General features: G+C 54.4%; 8 protein-coding genes across 8 annotated transcripts; 5 read left to right on the forward strand and 3 right to left on the reverse strand.

Moving 5' to 3' along the window:
• Nucleotides 1–209: 209 nt before the first annotated feature.
• On the forward strand, nt 210–3,441 carry P153DRAFT_377920 (uncharacterized protein; the record flags this gene model as incomplete). Its single annotated transcript, XM_033669766.1, has 5 exons — nt 210–305; nt 464–1,031; nt 1,084–1,766; nt 2,258–3,334; nt 3,406–3,441. 5 exons carry the CDS (start codon nt 210–212, stop codon nt 3,439–3,441), a joined length of 2,460 nt encoding a protein of 819 aa, XP_033521405.1.
• A 769-nt stretch (nt 3,442–4,210) lies between these two features.
• Nucleotides 4,211–5,732, forward strand: P153DRAFT_359324 (tRNA isopentenyltransferase; the record flags this gene model as incomplete). Its single annotated transcript, XM_033666860.1, has 3 exons — nt 4,211–4,276; nt 4,330–4,530; nt 4,584–5,732. 3 exons carry the CDS (start codon nt 4,211–4,213, stop codon nt 5,730–5,732), a joined length of 1,416 nt encoding a protein of 471 aa, XP_033521406.1.
• A 608-nt stretch (nt 5,733–6,340) lies between these two features.
• Nucleotides 6,341–7,246, forward strand: P153DRAFT_296479 (uncharacterized protein; the record flags this gene model as incomplete). Its single annotated transcript, XM_033664089.1, has 3 exons — nt 6,341–6,590; nt 6,670–6,777; nt 6,837–7,246. 3 exons carry the CDS (start codon nt 6,341–6,343, stop codon nt 7,244–7,246), a joined length of 768 nt encoding a protein of 255 aa, XP_033521407.1.
• A 669-nt stretch (nt 7,247–7,915) lies between these two features.
• P153DRAFT_261989 (uncharacterized protein) lies at nt 7,916–8,188 on the reverse strand (the record flags this gene model as incomplete). Its single annotated transcript, XM_033662837.1, has 2 exons — nt 7,916–7,996; nt 8,051–8,188. Coding segments are annotated over 2 exons (219 nt in total), but the record flags the coding sequence as incomplete, so codon positions are not given.
• A 1,139-nt stretch (nt 8,189–9,327) lies between these two features.
• On the reverse strand, nt 9,328–10,194 carry P153DRAFT_296938 (class I glutamine amidotransferase-like protein; the record flags this gene model as incomplete). The annotated part of the gene is made up of 1 exon (XM_033664124.1): nt 9,328–10,194. The coding sequence occupies one exon, from the start codon at nt 10,192–10,194 to the stop codon at nt 9,328–9,330; it is 867 nt and encodes a 288-aa protein (XP_033521409.1).
• A 149-nt stretch (nt 10,195–10,343) lies between these two features.
• On the reverse strand, nt 10,344–12,273 carry P153DRAFT_369029 (ribosomal protein L4). Its single transcript, XM_033668668.1, has one exon. It carries the CDS (start codon nt 12,239–12,241, stop codon nt 10,703–10,705), a length of 1,539 nt encoding a protein of 512 aa, XP_033521410.1. The 5' UTR covers nt 12,242–12,273; the 3' UTR covers nt 10,344–10,702.
• Nucleotides 12,274–12,366: 93 nt separating this feature from the next.
• P153DRAFT_369030 (PEBP-like protein) lies at nt 12,367–13,933 on the forward strand. The gene is made up of 2 exons (XM_033668669.1): nt 12,367–12,931; nt 12,979–13,933. The coding sequence occupies exons 1-2, from the start codon at nt 12,385–12,387 to the stop codon at nt 13,722–13,724; spliced, it is 1,293 nt and encodes a 430-aa protein (XP_033521411.1). The 5' UTR covers nt 12,367–12,384; the 3' UTR covers nt 13,725–13,933.
• A 240-nt stretch (nt 13,934–14,173) lies between these two features.
• P153DRAFT_296617 (uncharacterized protein) lies at nt 14,174–15,844 on the forward strand (the record flags this gene model as incomplete). Its single annotated transcript, XM_033664097.1, has 3 exons — nt 14,174–14,282; nt 14,332–14,709; nt 14,757–15,844. 3 exons carry the CDS (start codon nt 14,174–14,176, stop codon nt 15,842–15,844), a joined length of 1,575 nt encoding a protein of 524 aa, XP_033521412.1.
• Nucleotides 15,845–16,124: the final 280 nt, after the last annotated feature.

Here is a 16,124-nt window from a genome sequence, read left to right on the forward strand (position 1 = left end):
CTGGTGATGCAGTCACGCCTCGACGGCTGCAGAAGCAAGGATCAGGCCAATCACGTCACACTCATGGTCGGTCGTGTTCGAAACGTACGAAAGGAGCGCAGATAAGCGGGAGGCGGATACGAGGATACGAGGCCAGGTACAAAGGTGCCTACACCGACACCTCGCAGGCTCTCGACACGTCGTCGCCAGCCCCATCACACGCTCCCAGTATGGCTCCACGGTCGTGGTCTAGCGGCTTGACGGGTTATTTCGTCTACATCCTCCTGGTCGCGACACTCGGCCCGCTGCTCTTTGGCTTCCACCTCGTACGCAGCAGCGCCCACGACGATGATGCCGAGACCAAGACTGACACGTGTAGTCTGAGCTGAACGCGCCCGAAGATGTCATCCGTTGCAAAAAGCGGTCCATCACGTCGGCCGACGCGGCCGCAACCGCCGTCCCGAACCTCCCGCAATGCATCGAGATGAACCCCACGCAATGGGGCGTCGTGGGATCCATGTTCACCCTGGGAGGCCTGGTCGGAGCGCTTTCGTCGGGCATCATGGCCAGCAGATATGGCCGCCTCAGGACCATGCAGATGACCACCGTCTTCTTCGCCATCGGCCCCGTGTTCGAGGCCCTCAGCCTCAACATGGGCGTCATGGCCTTTGGCCGACTGCTGTCCGGTGTAGGCGCAGGAGCTTCCGTGGTCATTGTGCCCCTCTACATCTCCGAGATCGCACCACCAGCCCAAAAGGGCTTCTTCGGGGCCTTTACGCAGATCATGTGCAACGTTGGCATTCTCATCACGCAACTGCTGGGCTACTTCTTGAGCCACGACTCGTACTGGAGGGTAGTACTGGCTATTGGTGGCGTTGTTGGCATTGCTCAGGCCCTGGGACTGCTGCTGTCGGTCGAGAGCCCCAAGTACACGGCTGAGCAGGGTAACGTCACGCTCGCGAGGCGGACGTTGCGCAAGATCAGAGGCGAGGAGGCCAACATTGACGATGAAGTGAGTGGCTGGGGCGATGCAGGTTCGGAGCATGTCAACGGTAAGGCGTCTTCAAAAAAACACGACCAATCCCCCAGGCTAACATACAACAGCAGAGGAACAGGCGCTTCTGAACAATCAAGGCCGCCCTTCGCAGCAAACTCGGAAACCAGCTGGCAAAGAAGAGACGCTCAGCATCATGCAGGTTTTCCGTCACCCCGACTACAAGAGCGCCGCCATGGCAGTCATCATGGTGATGCTGGCGCAGCAGTTCAGCGGCATCAACAGCATCGTCATGTACGGTGTATCCCTCTTAGCTGGCCTGCTTGAATCCAACTCTGCCCTCCTCAATCTCGCCGTCTCGGCGCTCAACATCATCGTCACGGCCGGATGCGCGCCTCTCTCCGACAAACTAGGCCGCAAGACATGCCTCCTGAGCTCCATCGCCGGCATGGGAGTCAGCTCCCTGCTCCTCGCTGTGAGCATCATCAAGGCGATGCCTGCTCTGTCCGCCGTCGCTGTGCTGCTGTTTGTTTCGAGTTTCGGTCTGGGCCTCGGCCCGGTGCCTTTTATCTTGGCAAGCGAACTCGTGGGTCCGGATGCCGTTGATGCGACGCAGAGCATTGCGCTTGGAGCCAACTGGATCGCCACGTTCATTGTCGCGCAGTTCTTCCCGCTGGCGAGCGCGAAGCTGCACGGCAAGGTCTATTTCATCTTTGCGGCGCTGTCTGCTTTCTTCTTCGCGTTCATATCTTGGTACGTGCCAGAGACCAAGGGCAAGAAGAACGCCGACGAGGTTTGGGGGAGAGAACGCAGGGTGGACTGAGGCGCGAGTCGTGTAGCGCGGGGGGTGACGTTGACGTACTTTGGACATGGTTGTATTGTAACAATAAATTTGGCCCTTGGTGCATTGCTTTCAAGTGCTTACTCAGAGACGGTGCTTGCCCTGCGGTATGCAGGCAGTCCGGTCGAACGTCGGCGCTGTTCCGCACGCCTCCCGATGACAGGCATGCGGTTTCGGCTTCGGTCCAGCCCACAAAAAGTGTCTTCGGCACCGAGGGACTCAGCGCGACGACATGACGGCCTCCCCCCGCCTCCCTGCCTCCCTGCCCTCCCCCAGACGTCGCCCACCGATGCGCAGCGCCTGCTAGAAGCCTCTTGCACAATTTGTTAGTCCCGCGCCGCCTCCCGTTCCACCCGCGATCGCTGTTGCCCATGGCAGAAGCACCCGCCCACACGTCACGGCCCTACCCGCCACTCTACTCGCCGCACCCTTCCAGCAGCGAGCATGCCGACGGCTTCGACTTCCCCGCCAGCGGGCAGGATGCAGAGCCGGATGCGCTCCACCGTGTCGTGTCGCACGAGCCCCCGCCGTCGATGATCTCGCCGGCCTTCACCCCCCCAGCGACGCCGGGCACCTCGACACCCTCACACCCGCGCCCGCCCCGCTCCGTGCCTGTTGACACGTCCATGGCGGCGGCCTCCCCACGGCCTGAGCTGCTGCAGAAGCTGCCCGAGGTAGAGTGCGAGGTGCGCGCCCGCATCCCCACCACCACGGGACACGAGATGTGGCTGCATGTCTACCGGAACAGCGTCGACACGAAAGAGCACCTCGCAATCGTCTTTGGCAGTGGAATCCGGTCGAGGTCGCTGGATGCCGAGCGGCCTGGCGAGACCGAGCTCGACCGCATGACGAGGGGTGCTTACGTCGGCCGCCTCTACCCCGGCCGAACGAGCTCGCGCATCGAGCAGATCAAACGAGCAGAAGGCGTGGCCACGAAACGGAAGCCAGCAGAGCACGCCGACGCCAGCAACGGGCTCCTCTCCCCCTCCTCGGCGTCCTCCGAAGACGGTGACGCCCAGTACATCTCCGCCTCCGACCTCCCCCTCGTGCGCATCCACTCCGAATGCTACACCGGCGAGACCGTCTGGTCTGCACGCTGTGACTGCGGTGAGCAGCTCGACGAGGCTGCGCGTCTCATGGCCGACCCCACACTCTCCCCCTCCGGCGGTGCAGTTATATACTTGCGCCAAGAAGGCCGCGGCATCGGCCTGGGTGAGAAGCTCAAAGCATACAATCTCCAAGATCTGGGGAACGATACATACGAGGCGAACATCATGCTGCGACATCCCGCCGACGCGAGAAGTTACGGGCTTGCCACGGCCATGCTCATGGATCTGGGGCTTGATGGCGAGAGGGGCATTCGTCTGTTGACGAACAACCCGGACAAAGTGCATGCGGTCGAAGGGCCGAGACGGGAGGTTGTCGTCAGAGAACGCGTCGCCATGGTGCCCATTGCGTGGAAGACGGGCGGTGAGAAGGGCATCAATAGCGAGGAGGTGGAGAAGTATTTGAGCACCAAGGTGAGTTGTTCTCACATCCGCTCGAAAACGTGTTGGATTTTGAAATTGGGCTTCAACTAACCCCGACGCAGATTGAGAAGTTCAAGCACATGCTAGATCAGAAGTGATGCATTTAGACTGCTCATTGAAGCCCTTAACCGCCGCATTTGCATATATACCATCTACATCGGCCCAGTTGGGATCATGCTATATCTTGAATCAGAAATCATTGTGCATGCCGAGAGGTTTTCGGCATGCATAACATGTGTGTTGTTGAGTCGGAGGACGTACATATGAGCACCAATTTTCGAAAGTTGAAGACGGGGAAATAAGTTTTTTCTGTTTGAAGTCTCCAGGAGATACAGAAGAGCATGCTGGCGCAGTATGGATAGCAGGCCTATAACCCTCCATTGACGTGAAGAGAAGAGTAAACGGTCAATATGCATATGATTGAAGAAAAGGACTCTCGGTGTCCGCCTTCAAACAAGTGTGTATAGAGAGATATGAAGTCTAGCCTCAACTGGCGGCGTCAAAGCGGGATCTTGCTTGTTTCTACTAGAAACAACGTGTTACGATTCTCCAGCTCTCTAGGCGCACGTATTCTTCGTTGTCTTCTCCTTGAAATTTTGTTTAGAGTGGTGTCATCTACTTAGGTGTTTTTATGCTAAAAAAAATGCTCCAACTAACACGGTTCAGCACTAGCCGTCCAATGTTCGTGCAAGCATGCAGTGATTGGCTCGGATCTTGGAGATGGTTCGGCCCAGTGTTTTTCATCCATCACTCGACCACTTGCATGGACACTAGCCAACCAGTCAACACACCAAACGTTTCTACAACACTTCTACGAATATCTGTAAATGTATGATTCGACTCATCAAACCTTTGAGCACACTCAGAATGGCGCAGGCGCCACTCAAACCCTTGATCGCAATCGTCGGCGCGACCGGAACTGGCAAGTCAGATGTAAGAGTCAGCTAGAATTCACTGGCACGAATGAAGTTGATCACAGTAGGTAGTTGGCAGTGGCAATAGCGCGCAAATTCAACGGAGAAGTCGTCAATGGCGATGCGATGCAGCTCTATCGGGGCTTGCCAATCATTACCAACAAGATCACGCAGGATGAGATGATGGGAATCCCGCATCATCTCCTGGGCTGCATCAGCCTGGACGAAGAGACCTGGACTGTCGGCAAATTTGTGGGCGAAGCTCTTGGTGTGGTGTGTATGATGTGTACTCGGACTCGGACCAGGAAAGAACTAATGCCTCACAGATTGAAGAGATCAGGAGTCGCGGGAAGCTACCGATCCTTGTTGGCGGAACCCACTACTACACTCAATCACTCTTATTCCAGGATGCCCTTGCAGATGAATCTGCTTTGGATCTAAAAGAAAATAGCAGACATTTCCCAATCTTGGACGAACCTACGGAGAAGATTTTGGCAGAATTGAAAGAAGTGGATCCAGTCATGGCGGACCGATGGCATCCAAATGAAAGGCGGAAGATCCAACGTTCGCTTGAGATCTACCTCAGAACTGGGAAACCAGCCTCGCAAATCTATGACGAACAGCGACGAAGCCGAGAGGTGCCACCTGGACCAGACGGAGCTATGACCAGCAGCAGCTCGGGCTTACGGTTCCCCACCCTTCTATTCTGGGTTCATACGAACAAAGATGTGTTGTACCCGCGGTTGGATGCGCGAGTGGATAAAATGATCAACCGGGGCCTTCTCTCTGAAGTACAAGAGCTCACAAACTTCCGTAAAAGCTATGAAGCTCGTACAGGGACCCTCATGGATCAGAGTCGCGGAATCTGGGTGTCTATTGGTTACAAAGAGTTTCTAGATTATCAGCAAGCTCTCTCCCAGGATGCACCGGATCTTGAGAAGACAAGCATTACAGCTATCGAGAAGACTCAGGCAGCTACCAGGCAGTATGCGAGCCGGCAGATTAAATGGATTCGCATTAAGCTTCTGAACGCGCTGTTTGGCGCAGGCCAAAAGAGCAAGATATTTCTTGTCGATGGCTCTGACCTTGCCCGATGGAACGAACAAATTACAAGCCCTGCCACATCTATAACTGAACAATTTCTCTCCGGCCAGCCACTCCCGGATCCGTGTACGTTGTCGCCGGCCGCTGCTGAGATGCTCACTCCAAAGCGCGCATATGACCTAGGTCAGCGACCAGATCTGTGGCAAAAGAGGGTTTGCGAGAGTTGCGGGACGGTTGCGGTCACTGAAAATGACTGGGAACTGCACATCAAAAGTCGTACACATAGGAGGGCTGTAGGCGTAAAGAAGAAGCGGGAGAACACCAAAGAATCGTTGAAACAAGATCGCACGGCTGTACAACCAGATTTGGTGGATGTTTTCGAATCGTACATGGAGACTTTCCCACATGATGGACAGTCGAATCAGACTTGAATTCATCCAAAAACTGGAACTCGTGCCCAAAGAAAAGAGGTGGAAATGATGGTACGAGGCGTGGCCGACGTTGCACCAAATCTAAAGGTACCAACTTTGGACCTGCTGTCAGCCACGAGTAGCCATCAATCTGATATCAGACTGGTGTCAGACGACTGCAGAATATCGTGCGGCCAGATCGGGTACGCCCTTCACAAGCCACAAACGCTATCCCCGCAATCCCCTTGCTCACCAATCCTAAGCGAATCCTCTCGGAACCGACGCCTTCAACGCCACTTGATACGGGCCTTAATGAAGTCTTTTTTTTGCAAGGGCTCAGGGAAAGGGTAGCGCAATTGTTACCTTTTCTGGATCTGAATAGTGTTTTCAACAGTGAAAGACGCTTGGCATGCGCTAAGACCACAAACCTTTTATGATGAAATACCTGAATTCCCATCTGGAGCTGTACTACAGTTCTTGCCCATCTCTTATTGCGACCCTAACTTCAAATCTGGCTTGTGGCTTTTAGGCCAGAGACCAACTTCGCCACCTTGCGAGGACAAGAGCTTTGCATAGTTCAGACACTAATGAACTTCTTCTCCCAGGCGAAAACACTTCTGGACGATATAATGCCGTTCACCTACGCGAAAGTAAGCAGCGAAAGCTCTTCTCACGACGATACACTTGAGCAACAGCAAACCCATCCTGGACCTGGCTGGAGAGCAAGGTTTTCTAGGTTTCTCGACAAATTGGAAGTTCTCAGATGGCCCGCCACGTTTGTCTTCCTACTGATCATCCTTGTTTGCGAACTGTCCATTCTACATAAACAGTCGAGTTCGATGCAAATCGGAGGAGAGCTCAACGGGCTTATACCAAACTGTGGGTGTTTCATTGTATTATTTTGTAGTCTTTGACTGCATATCTTCATAGGCGCATTCCTCTTACTGACTTCACAAAGTTTCCCAGGAGAAGAAAATCTTCCGCACAGATACAAGATATACCTCAGACCACAAGACTGTGGAGTCAATGAATGCTAGCAGGATGGCCTGGATGGACCTCATGCCTCGTAAGCCACCCTTTCATACCTATATCACACTATCGCCATACCCTCTAACACCTCCACAGGCGGCGCTGGCTTCATGGACATACCCAACTACGCATCCTACTCTCTGCCCCCGCCCATGCATTTTGACTATGCTCCCGGTAGGCAGTCTTACGCCATTGCCGTGTTTCACGAACTGCACTGCCTCTACCATATGACAGAGTTTGTTGACGAGCTCGTGATGAAGATCCGCAACAAGGACTGGACTGTGAATGAGGGTCTGCTTGGGCACAACGATCATTGCTTCAACTACTTGCGGAATACGATCATGTGCGCCGCCGATACGACGCTAGAGGGGCAGAGCCAGGAAGATATGTTCAAGGATGTGGCAGGTACGGATGGCACAGGAGCGGTCCATCTTTGCCGTAATTATGACGAGGTGTTCGCTTGGGCTGATAAGCATAGGCTCACGGACGAGAAGCTTGCTGTATGAGATGGACTGACGTTCTATAAGCTGTTTCGGCGTTTGATTTGGGTCGTTACATGTGTGAAATACTAGATTATGTATTGCTTTGGTTTCACGTACCAGCTGCTTGATCTGTGGAGTGGAGTTTCCATCCCAAAGTTGTGCACTCATTTTTACCTTTTCACCTTGATGTGGCTGGAAAGACATGACGCCGAGAAAATCTAGGAGGTGTGAACGCATTCCTCGTTCCTAACCATATTGTTTGAGGTATATGGTCGAGGATGTAAAATATTTCCCATCCCTTTTCTCTAGAAAGGTGTGGTGCGTCACCCCAAGCCGCACCACGGTAGAGTGCTTACCATAACCTTCCCCCCTAATCACAGCAGCGGACTATCACATCGGCAGCAAAGACAGGATATGTCTTGAAGAGCTTCTTCATCTGCGTGGTTTTGTGGAGCTTCTTTGAGTTGTATATCAAACTAGACGCGATAGCCGTTCCCAGGGGCGAGTCTATTCGCATGCATACTTGAGAGTAATCCAGAACGACTTAAACCGCACGATCGAGACTGATTTCGGACGCTTCGCTGAATCCCTTGACTGCCGCTTGCCGTAAATAGTTGCAGTCATACTTGTCGACAACGATCCATACATCAATGGGAGTGATGTATTGGTTGTTTTCGGCCGGGACTTCCATCTCAGCGTATACAGATACTTCAACATGATCATGAAGTGCATGGGGCTATCATTGTGAAGCTCAATAATATCTTCTGAAACTTCCTGGCATGGAGATCAATTGCGGAACGACTTGTCCTGATTTCAAGGACATCTCACCTTGAAGCCGCCGTTGAAAGCCTTCATGAAGAAATCTGACTGCAAGCTGAACGCTGTTTTGTGCCCATAGTACTCTTTAGTGACACCATTGGAAGTCTGTCCTATCGTGACGTCAGAGAGATGTGGGTTATTGAACAGTCTAGGTGCTGTCAGTACGTGTCGGCATATGAAGAGTAGAGCGAAAGGTATCCATCTTCCATCACCGTCTGAAATGTAGCCATTGTGCTCGTGTAGAGTCGTGAGTTGCTGCCAGCGAAGAAGCTGCTGTCAGAAGAGTCAGTGAATGGGATGAAGAGGCAAGCCATGGATCACCTTCATGTTCATCATGGGCACTAGTAATCAAACAAAATACCCTCAAAACAAGATGGGCGTTGCAAATGCTTTTGGCAAACGAATACGCTGTAGAACTCTACTGAACTAAAGCCACTAGTTTCCTGAGTTGTTTGAGACCTATTGACGAACTTCTGCTCCATCATCTCTCTGACAAACGCACCTCCTCTATCTATTGGCTAACCTTCGTACACGGTATATGCCTAACCGCTGAGTGGTTGAATAACGGAGCAATCACTCCTATTCCGCGACACTATCTAGTTAACAGACCTATACTATCATTTCTTGTTCTTCTTGTCGATGCAGTTCGCACAATACTGCCCACATCTGCTTCTGGTGTGCTGTATATCTCACTTCCGCACTGTGAGATTTGACCTCAATGTTTGTACAGACCAACGGGTCGTAATCTTCATGTCGTCTTGACATCGACATCCTTTCATAGCTCGCATGGGCGCTGACCTGTTACACGTAGCGTGATCTCCTTATCTCCAGTACATCATCGACAAGCATCTTCGTTCGTCGGGGTAATAGCTCGGACATGTTCGATCTCGTTTTACCGCTAATTCGTAGTAGAATCCGAGTGCACCTGTGGCGGCAAAGAGCTGCTTCCTTTCCGAATCGCAAAAGAACGTTGATCTCCAGCGCGTAGACTGCTACAAACGTTCAAATGCAGTCATTATGGTATTGCTGTTTTTACAAGGGTGTGTTGATTCTATCTGAGCCTGGAATTCTCTACTGGACAACTGTGTGATGACACTGACCTATGGAGATCAACAGTACGAACACGACCAGCTGAGACGGATTGACACTGGAAGTGATATGAAGCATATGAAGCAAAATGCAGTATCAAGCGAAAATGTGCTCGTTGACACTTCGAAAATCTCCCATAGAGTTCAAGCATATACTACGGTCCAGTAGAGTACTTGCCAAGTTAATACGGCTGGAGATCACCCGCTTAATGGTGGCGTTAATAGTCCATCTGCAATGGAGTATGATGCAGCGCTCGACCCTGTATTCTTTTCGAGCAGGAATGACAGCACAATCTCGGCTGCCGCTAGCGAGTCGTCATCTGCATCAACCGTCTCAAGAATCCTCTCCACCTCCTCTTTCTTCCAGGGTGCAAAGAAGAACTTTATGGTCTCGCTGTTCACAAATTTGTCGAATTCGAAGTGCCCTTGGAATGTGAGGACACGGCCAGGCTGATAGACCCCTTGTATTGCACAGTGTTTTGTGTAACCCAGCGTCATCCACGAGTTTGGTAATGTGTTTAGTGAAGGAATCACCACATGATCATGGTGGACGAACTGGAGGCGCATCTTCTCAGGCATGTCTTTGAGTCGATCAAATCTCCAGTGAAGATTCATGGCATCATGGAACCGCTTCTTTAATGTGACTTCTTGTACACCGAGTTCCCAGCCATTTGGATCACTCTCAACTCTTGCTCCATACTCCCTGAGCAAACTTTGACATATCAGCTGATGGCCAAAACAGCTGCCAAACATCTTGATACGAGGGTGATTGAAGTATACATCGAGGAGATACTGGTCGAGTCTTCTTATCCACTCCAGGTCGTCGTATGTCGAACTAGCGGAGCCAGTGACAGCGATCGAGTCAAATTCGTCGAGTCCTGCTGGATATTCGCCGCTCCGTACATCATAATCGACAGACTGGATAGTCACATTTGGTGCAACTCGTAAAGCTGCATCGCGAATCAACCCGTGAAAGATACGACCGTAAGTGGGGGCTCGTTGGGCGAAGACGTTCGGCACTGGAATATCGGCATTGAGCATGCAAATGCGTATCGTTTGTGACATGATGAAAGAATAGGAAGGGCACGTTTGTTAGTCCACGCGAATTATAAGTGTAGAAGCGATAGAAACGTAGCAGTGATCTGATGGTCATGATCAGCGAAGTTGGCTGAGTAGGCTCCGAAGCCGGCGATAAGCATATCCCCATGTCACCACTTCGACACTACACCACGAGACTTGATCATACATTGGTGACATGTTTCACTAGAAACACAATTTGTCGCGACCAAAATACCGATCGACCGATAGCTCAGTACGCGGCTCGTGACTGTATATACCTGCTGCGACACAATTTGACATGATTAATGGGAGCTACTCCAGTAACAATCAAACTCATCATTTCACTATCTAGGAACCAAGATGTCGAGGCTAGATAGATGAGCGGCTGACTATCGTGGAGGTGATGAAGTAGTGTCCAAATCAGGCATGGAAGGCCATTGTGCGTGGCCACAAGAAGGTTTATATATACAGTGTACGATAATACAGACTTTTCGAAACAAGGCGCTCTTCATGTTCATGTATTTGTTGACTTCTTCTCGACAACCGGCTCTTCCATGGCGTCCTCCTCCACTTGCTCCGCATCTGTCGTCTCCCACTCCTCCGTCTCCTTCCGCTTGGTTTCAACCATGGCGTTGTATTCAGCAACACTCTTCTGGGCGGCCCTCTGCGTCACGTAATCCCCCTTTAGCCCAGCAACAACGCCCTGCTGCCTCGCAACCTCCAGCTTCCCCTCCAGCAACTGCAAGTCCATGGCATCAACATTGCTGCGTTCGGCGCTTGCCATGGCCAGCGTTTCTTCGACGGATGCCTCGTTGCCGGCTAGAGTGTGGGATTCGGCAACGTGCTCGTGGACCTGTGCGGCGAGGAGGGCAGCGTCTGCCATGATGTCCAATTTCTGGATCTCCAGTTCCCGAATCTCGAGGTTCAGGTCTTCGTACTTTGCGCGCGAAGTCTCGGCTGCAGATGTGGCGAGTCCGGATTTGATGTGTATTTGGTAGTCAAGAGCCTGGATGCGCGGGAACAGGGCAATGGTCTCGTCGTCGTTGCCTCGCCGCAGGTACTCGCGGAAGTCGAAGCCTGTCCTCGCGGTGAACTGGAGCTGCCTTGCTTCGGCGAGGAGGTCATACGCCGAGACGGTGAGTTCTGTGCGCTGCGGGCCCTCGGGAAGCGACTCGGCGTGTGTGTAGCGGTCGGCGGCGACGGTTTCGTAGGCGCGTGCGCGGGCGGCGTCTCTCTCGGCGGCGTGGGTGAGCATGAGGCGGCGGAACTCGGGCCAGCCGACGGTGGACTCGAGGGCGGCGGGGGGCGACGAGCGGACAAAGGCCGGGTGGCGTGGGTGGACGGGCTTGTGGGTGAGGTCCTCCTGGTGTGCAAGGAGCATGTTGTGCAGGGCGTCGCGCTCGATGACGATGCGGGACAGCTCGAGCAGGTCCTTGACGTCGACGCGGTCCCACGGCAGGGCCTGGCCGTCGCGGCCCATGGCGCGCAAGGCCTGGTCCATCATGGGCCGTGGCTCGAGGGTGACGAACAGACTGCGGCCGCGGCCGCGCTGCTTGTCGTGGAGCGTGAAGACGTCGTCGAGCAGGCGCGGCGACGGGCTCTCCAGCTCGATGGCGTTGTCGACGATGATGAGCTCGCCCTTGCGGTAGCGGTAGGAGAGGGCGGTGCGCCAGGCCAGGTCGTAGACCTTCTTCTGCAGCGCCGTGGAGAAGTCGCGGGGCCGCGGGCCAAACGCCACGCCGCCGCCCTTGAGCATGGGCGACTTCTTGTCTCCCAGCCGCGCGTGGCCGGTGCCCTTCTGCGGCCGCACCTTGCGCGCCGAGCCGCGGATCTCGTGCCGCGTCTTCGTCGACGCCGTGCCCAGCCGCGTGCCGTCGCCCTCGTAGACGACGGCGCGGTGCAGGATGTCTCTGCGCGTGGGCAGGTGCAGGTGGCTGGCGGGGTACGCCTCGAAGCGCAGCGGCTCGAGCGAGGGGAAGCGGTGGATGGTCGCGAGCACCGTCTGCGCCGACAAGGGCGCGACGGGCGTGAGGCGGCGCGGGAGGCTGGCCATGCTGGCGGCGGTGCGGCGGTGCGGTGCGAGGTGCAGCGCGGGCGTCTGCCAAAACCACTGCGGGCGAATTGGTCAGCAGCGAAAACACAACGTCGGCGCCAAGACTCCTTCCACCGCACTCGACCACCGCCCCGCCAGCCACCATGGCCTCCCTCCGCCCGTCGATGCGCCCGCTGAGCGCCTGCCTGCGCTGCGTGCGACCAGCCCCGCGCCGCCTGCTGTCGTCGACGGCCGTGGCCCGCGAGGAGCTGCACACCCGGCCGTCGCCCGACGCCGCGCCCGCATACATGCTGGACTGGGGCGCCCTCGACCCGCAGACGGTCGAGACCAAGAAGCAGGAGCGCCGCCTGCTGCGGCGCGAGCACGTCCAGCCCGTGGGGTCGCGCCGTCGCCGCGCCGTCCTGCGCCGCTCGGCCAACCGGGCGCCCGAGGTGCCCTTCGAGCAGCTCCCCTACCAGTGCTTCCAGGAGGCGCGCAAGGTCCTGCTCGACGACAGGCAGGAGAAGCTGCGGGACATGGAGACGCAGCAGCTGCGCATCCAGAACCTCGCCGACCAGGACCCCGCCGTGAGCGGCGGCGCTGCCCGCAAAGACGCGAGGCTGCGCAGCATGAAGGCGCACCTGCACGACCTCGTCATCCTGGCCGACATCAACGACCCCGTCGTCAAGCGCAAGTTCGAGGACGGCCAAGGTAGCCCACCGCGCAGCCACGAGCACCCTCCAAGCTAACGCGCCCAGGGGACATGAACAAGCCCATCTACCGCCATCTCGCCGAACGCAAGTGGTCCAAGTACAAGCGTCTCGTCCTCGACCAGCGTGTCACCCAGCTGGCCATCGTCCCCGATCTGCTCCCCTCGCTGGATCTCGTCGCAGACATTGACCTTGGCTTCGGGCGAAAGACGGTGGCGCCCGGCGATTTCGTCGACTCGGCCATCAGCGAGAAGATGCCCCGACTGAGCGTCCAGACCTTCACCCCCGGAGAGAAGCTAGTCTCGGTCGTAGTCGTCGACGCCGACGTACCCGTGCCAGACCACGACGGCTTCACCTACCGCTGCCACTTCATCGCCTCCAACATCTCCATCTCGCCCACCCAGACATCCATTCCTCTGCAACGCATCGCCCACGAGGACGTCAAGACAGAGGACCCGGCTGCCAAGAAGATTGCCCTGCCCTGGGATGCGCCTTGGGCTCACAAGGGTGCGCCCTACCACCGCTTGGCCGTCTTCGTTCTCGAGCAAAACGAGGCATCCAAACTGGACATGACCAAGCTCAGCGAGACCAAGCGGGACGGCTTCATCCTACGAAGCTTTGTCGACAAACACAAGCTGCACCCCATCACTGCGACCCTGTTCAGGACCAAGTGGGACGAGAGCATGGCGGGCGTCATGGAGCGGGCTGGAATGAGTGACCAGATCAATGTTGAGTTCAAGAGGAAGAGAATCGATCCACTGCCATATAAGAGGCGGACGGAGCGCATGCGTTGAGCTAGAGGGGAAAAGGAGCTGTTAGCATGGCGAGAGTGTGCATGACTGCAAGTGTATCAATGGGTGTAAAAGCAGTGCTTTACTTCGCATGTATTATATCATCGGGCCTCGAGCGACCTCCTAGACTTCTAGTGGCTGTATTGAATATTGGTGAGTTGACCCGTTGGAACGTGGTTGCTCCTTCCGTCTCCAGGTTACCCCCACCTGCCATGCACCCACCACATCGCACTCGCCATCACACTCACCATTTGTCGCTGTTCCGTGCATCACTTCCCTTCCTTTTCTTCCTCTGCTCCTCTGCTTGTGTATGCAATGCACTGAAGCCGCATCAGCCCCATCGCACTGCTTTTCGTATCGTAGAAGCGACTCACATTTGGCCGCTCTTCTTACACGTAGCCATTCGCATCCCAATCCTGTCGACTTTCTCTGCTTGGACTCTGGTAACCCCAATGGCGCCGAGCTCGCCGGCTCCCTCGACTCCCATCGCCCCCTCCCCGGCACAAGCCGCTTTAGCCATCGCAATCATTCGATCGAAGCCGTTCAATATCGCAATTCGAGGTAGGTGCATTGCTAACCGTCTTTCCCCATCGTACAGCTGATTCGCAAGACCACGTTTTACACCTGCGCCGTCAAATAAGGCGCGGTAAGCCCGCCAACAACGAACAGGAACACTGCCGCTACCTCGATCTAGTCGCGTATTGGAAGGATGAATGCCAAAGAGCTCAGGACGAATGCGACAGACTCTGTGCCATCAACATCAAGCTCGAGCGGTCCAATCACCTTCTCTCCAACCTGACAAGCATGATACCAAACCCTTCTGTCGACTCTGCTTCCGCCACATCAAAGCGAAAAGCACCGTCGACGGTAGTAGTGAGGGTACCAAAGCGTGCAAAAGTTTCACTCCAGAAACAGGGCGAACAATCGGCGGCTGGGGCACAAACGACCATTAACAATGATTTCAATTTTCTTGATGGCATGGGCGAGGGTAAGCATAGTGCCACTCCCTCCTCGCTCCTGCTGATATGGAAACAGATGGTGCGAAACTCACAGAAGCTCTTTATACAGCCCATGCGTATTGCAGAGCTACAAACTTGGATGCAGATGCGCTATGCTCGAGTTTGGTTCAAACAGCCTCCATGCTGGGTCGAGTTATTTGTTTTGCGGCTCATAACTACGAAGCTCTGTCACGACAGGGCCGAAAAACTGTCGAGACCGTTCCTCTACATCAGGACAAATCCGACTTTGTAATAGCGCTAACAGTCTGCGCGCGAACCTTTCTATCAGTGCTCGTAGGCACCAGTAAGATGGTGGGCGCAGGACAGGATACAAGACTCCCAAGTCTAGTGGTATGCGAACTTGTTGAGATGTTCAAGACGGCACTTCGCGCAATTGAAGCATCTGCTCATCAAACTGCACATACAGTCATCTCCGAGCCCGCACAATCGAAGAAAGGCAAAGCTAAGCCGCTCGTAGACACTGTGAGAGAGTCTCCATCCGCCCGAGCATTGGCGCACTTTCTCATCAGCTTGCTTGGACACCTCGACAAAACCGATCCAACACACCAGAAGATCTTCGACGGCTTCGTGTACATCCTACTCGAGCGAGTTGGAAAGCGATTATACTACTGCACTTTCGGACGTCACCGCAGCACCAACGTTGAAAACAACATCATGTCCCTACCACAACCTCAGGCAGCGACCGACATAGCAAAACAAAGCACCGACACGCTCGCTGTTCGGTTCGAGGTCAAGGCGTTGATTCTCGTTCTTGAACGAGCTATGGGGCTGGCTCCGCATCACATGAATGCTCATTCCACGAAGATAGCGAAAACAAATCGACTTGGCCGCACATTGAGTCTAAAAACCCTTCCTACCACGTCAAGAGCCCGTCTGAGTCCGATTGCAAAGGAGCGCCTCCAACGTACGCTGATCGCGTGTATGTATGGGGAGACAGCCCATGATGAATTCCTCGACGTACTCACCGAGCCTGTACCTACCATGCGTTTGGGCTCACTGCAGAGCATGGCTAAAGTCGATAACAAAGACGTGGAGGAATGGTATCGGAAGGAAGTTTGGAGATTAGTGGGGTGGGATGTTCTTGCGAAGGAGAACGGCTGGTGAAGATCAACTCGAACAAGGGTATTACGCTGGGCTAATTAACAAATTTATCACTCAAAATGATCTAGGGATGATTGTGTTCAATACTGTTGTGAAAATGACACTGAAACCTCGAAAGATATTAGTGCTCAGTATGACGATGGAAGAAACCTATAAACGTACATAGATTGTTGTTGCTTGCCGTCACACGTTTACAACATACATCCCGGTAGAGTTCCACAAGTTCCAAGGTTGCTCACGACAAAGTGTCGAATCTCACAGTGTAACGTCGATGATCTCACCC

This window comes from Dothidotthia symphoricarpi (assembly GCF_010015815.1).
Source record: "Dothidotthia symphoricarpi CBS 119687 unplaced genomic scaffold P153scaffold_16, whole genome shotgun sequence".
Taxonomy (NCBI): Eukaryota; Fungi; Ascomycota; class Dothideomycetes; order Pleosporales; family Dothidotthiaceae; genus Dothidotthia; species Dothidotthia symphoricarpi.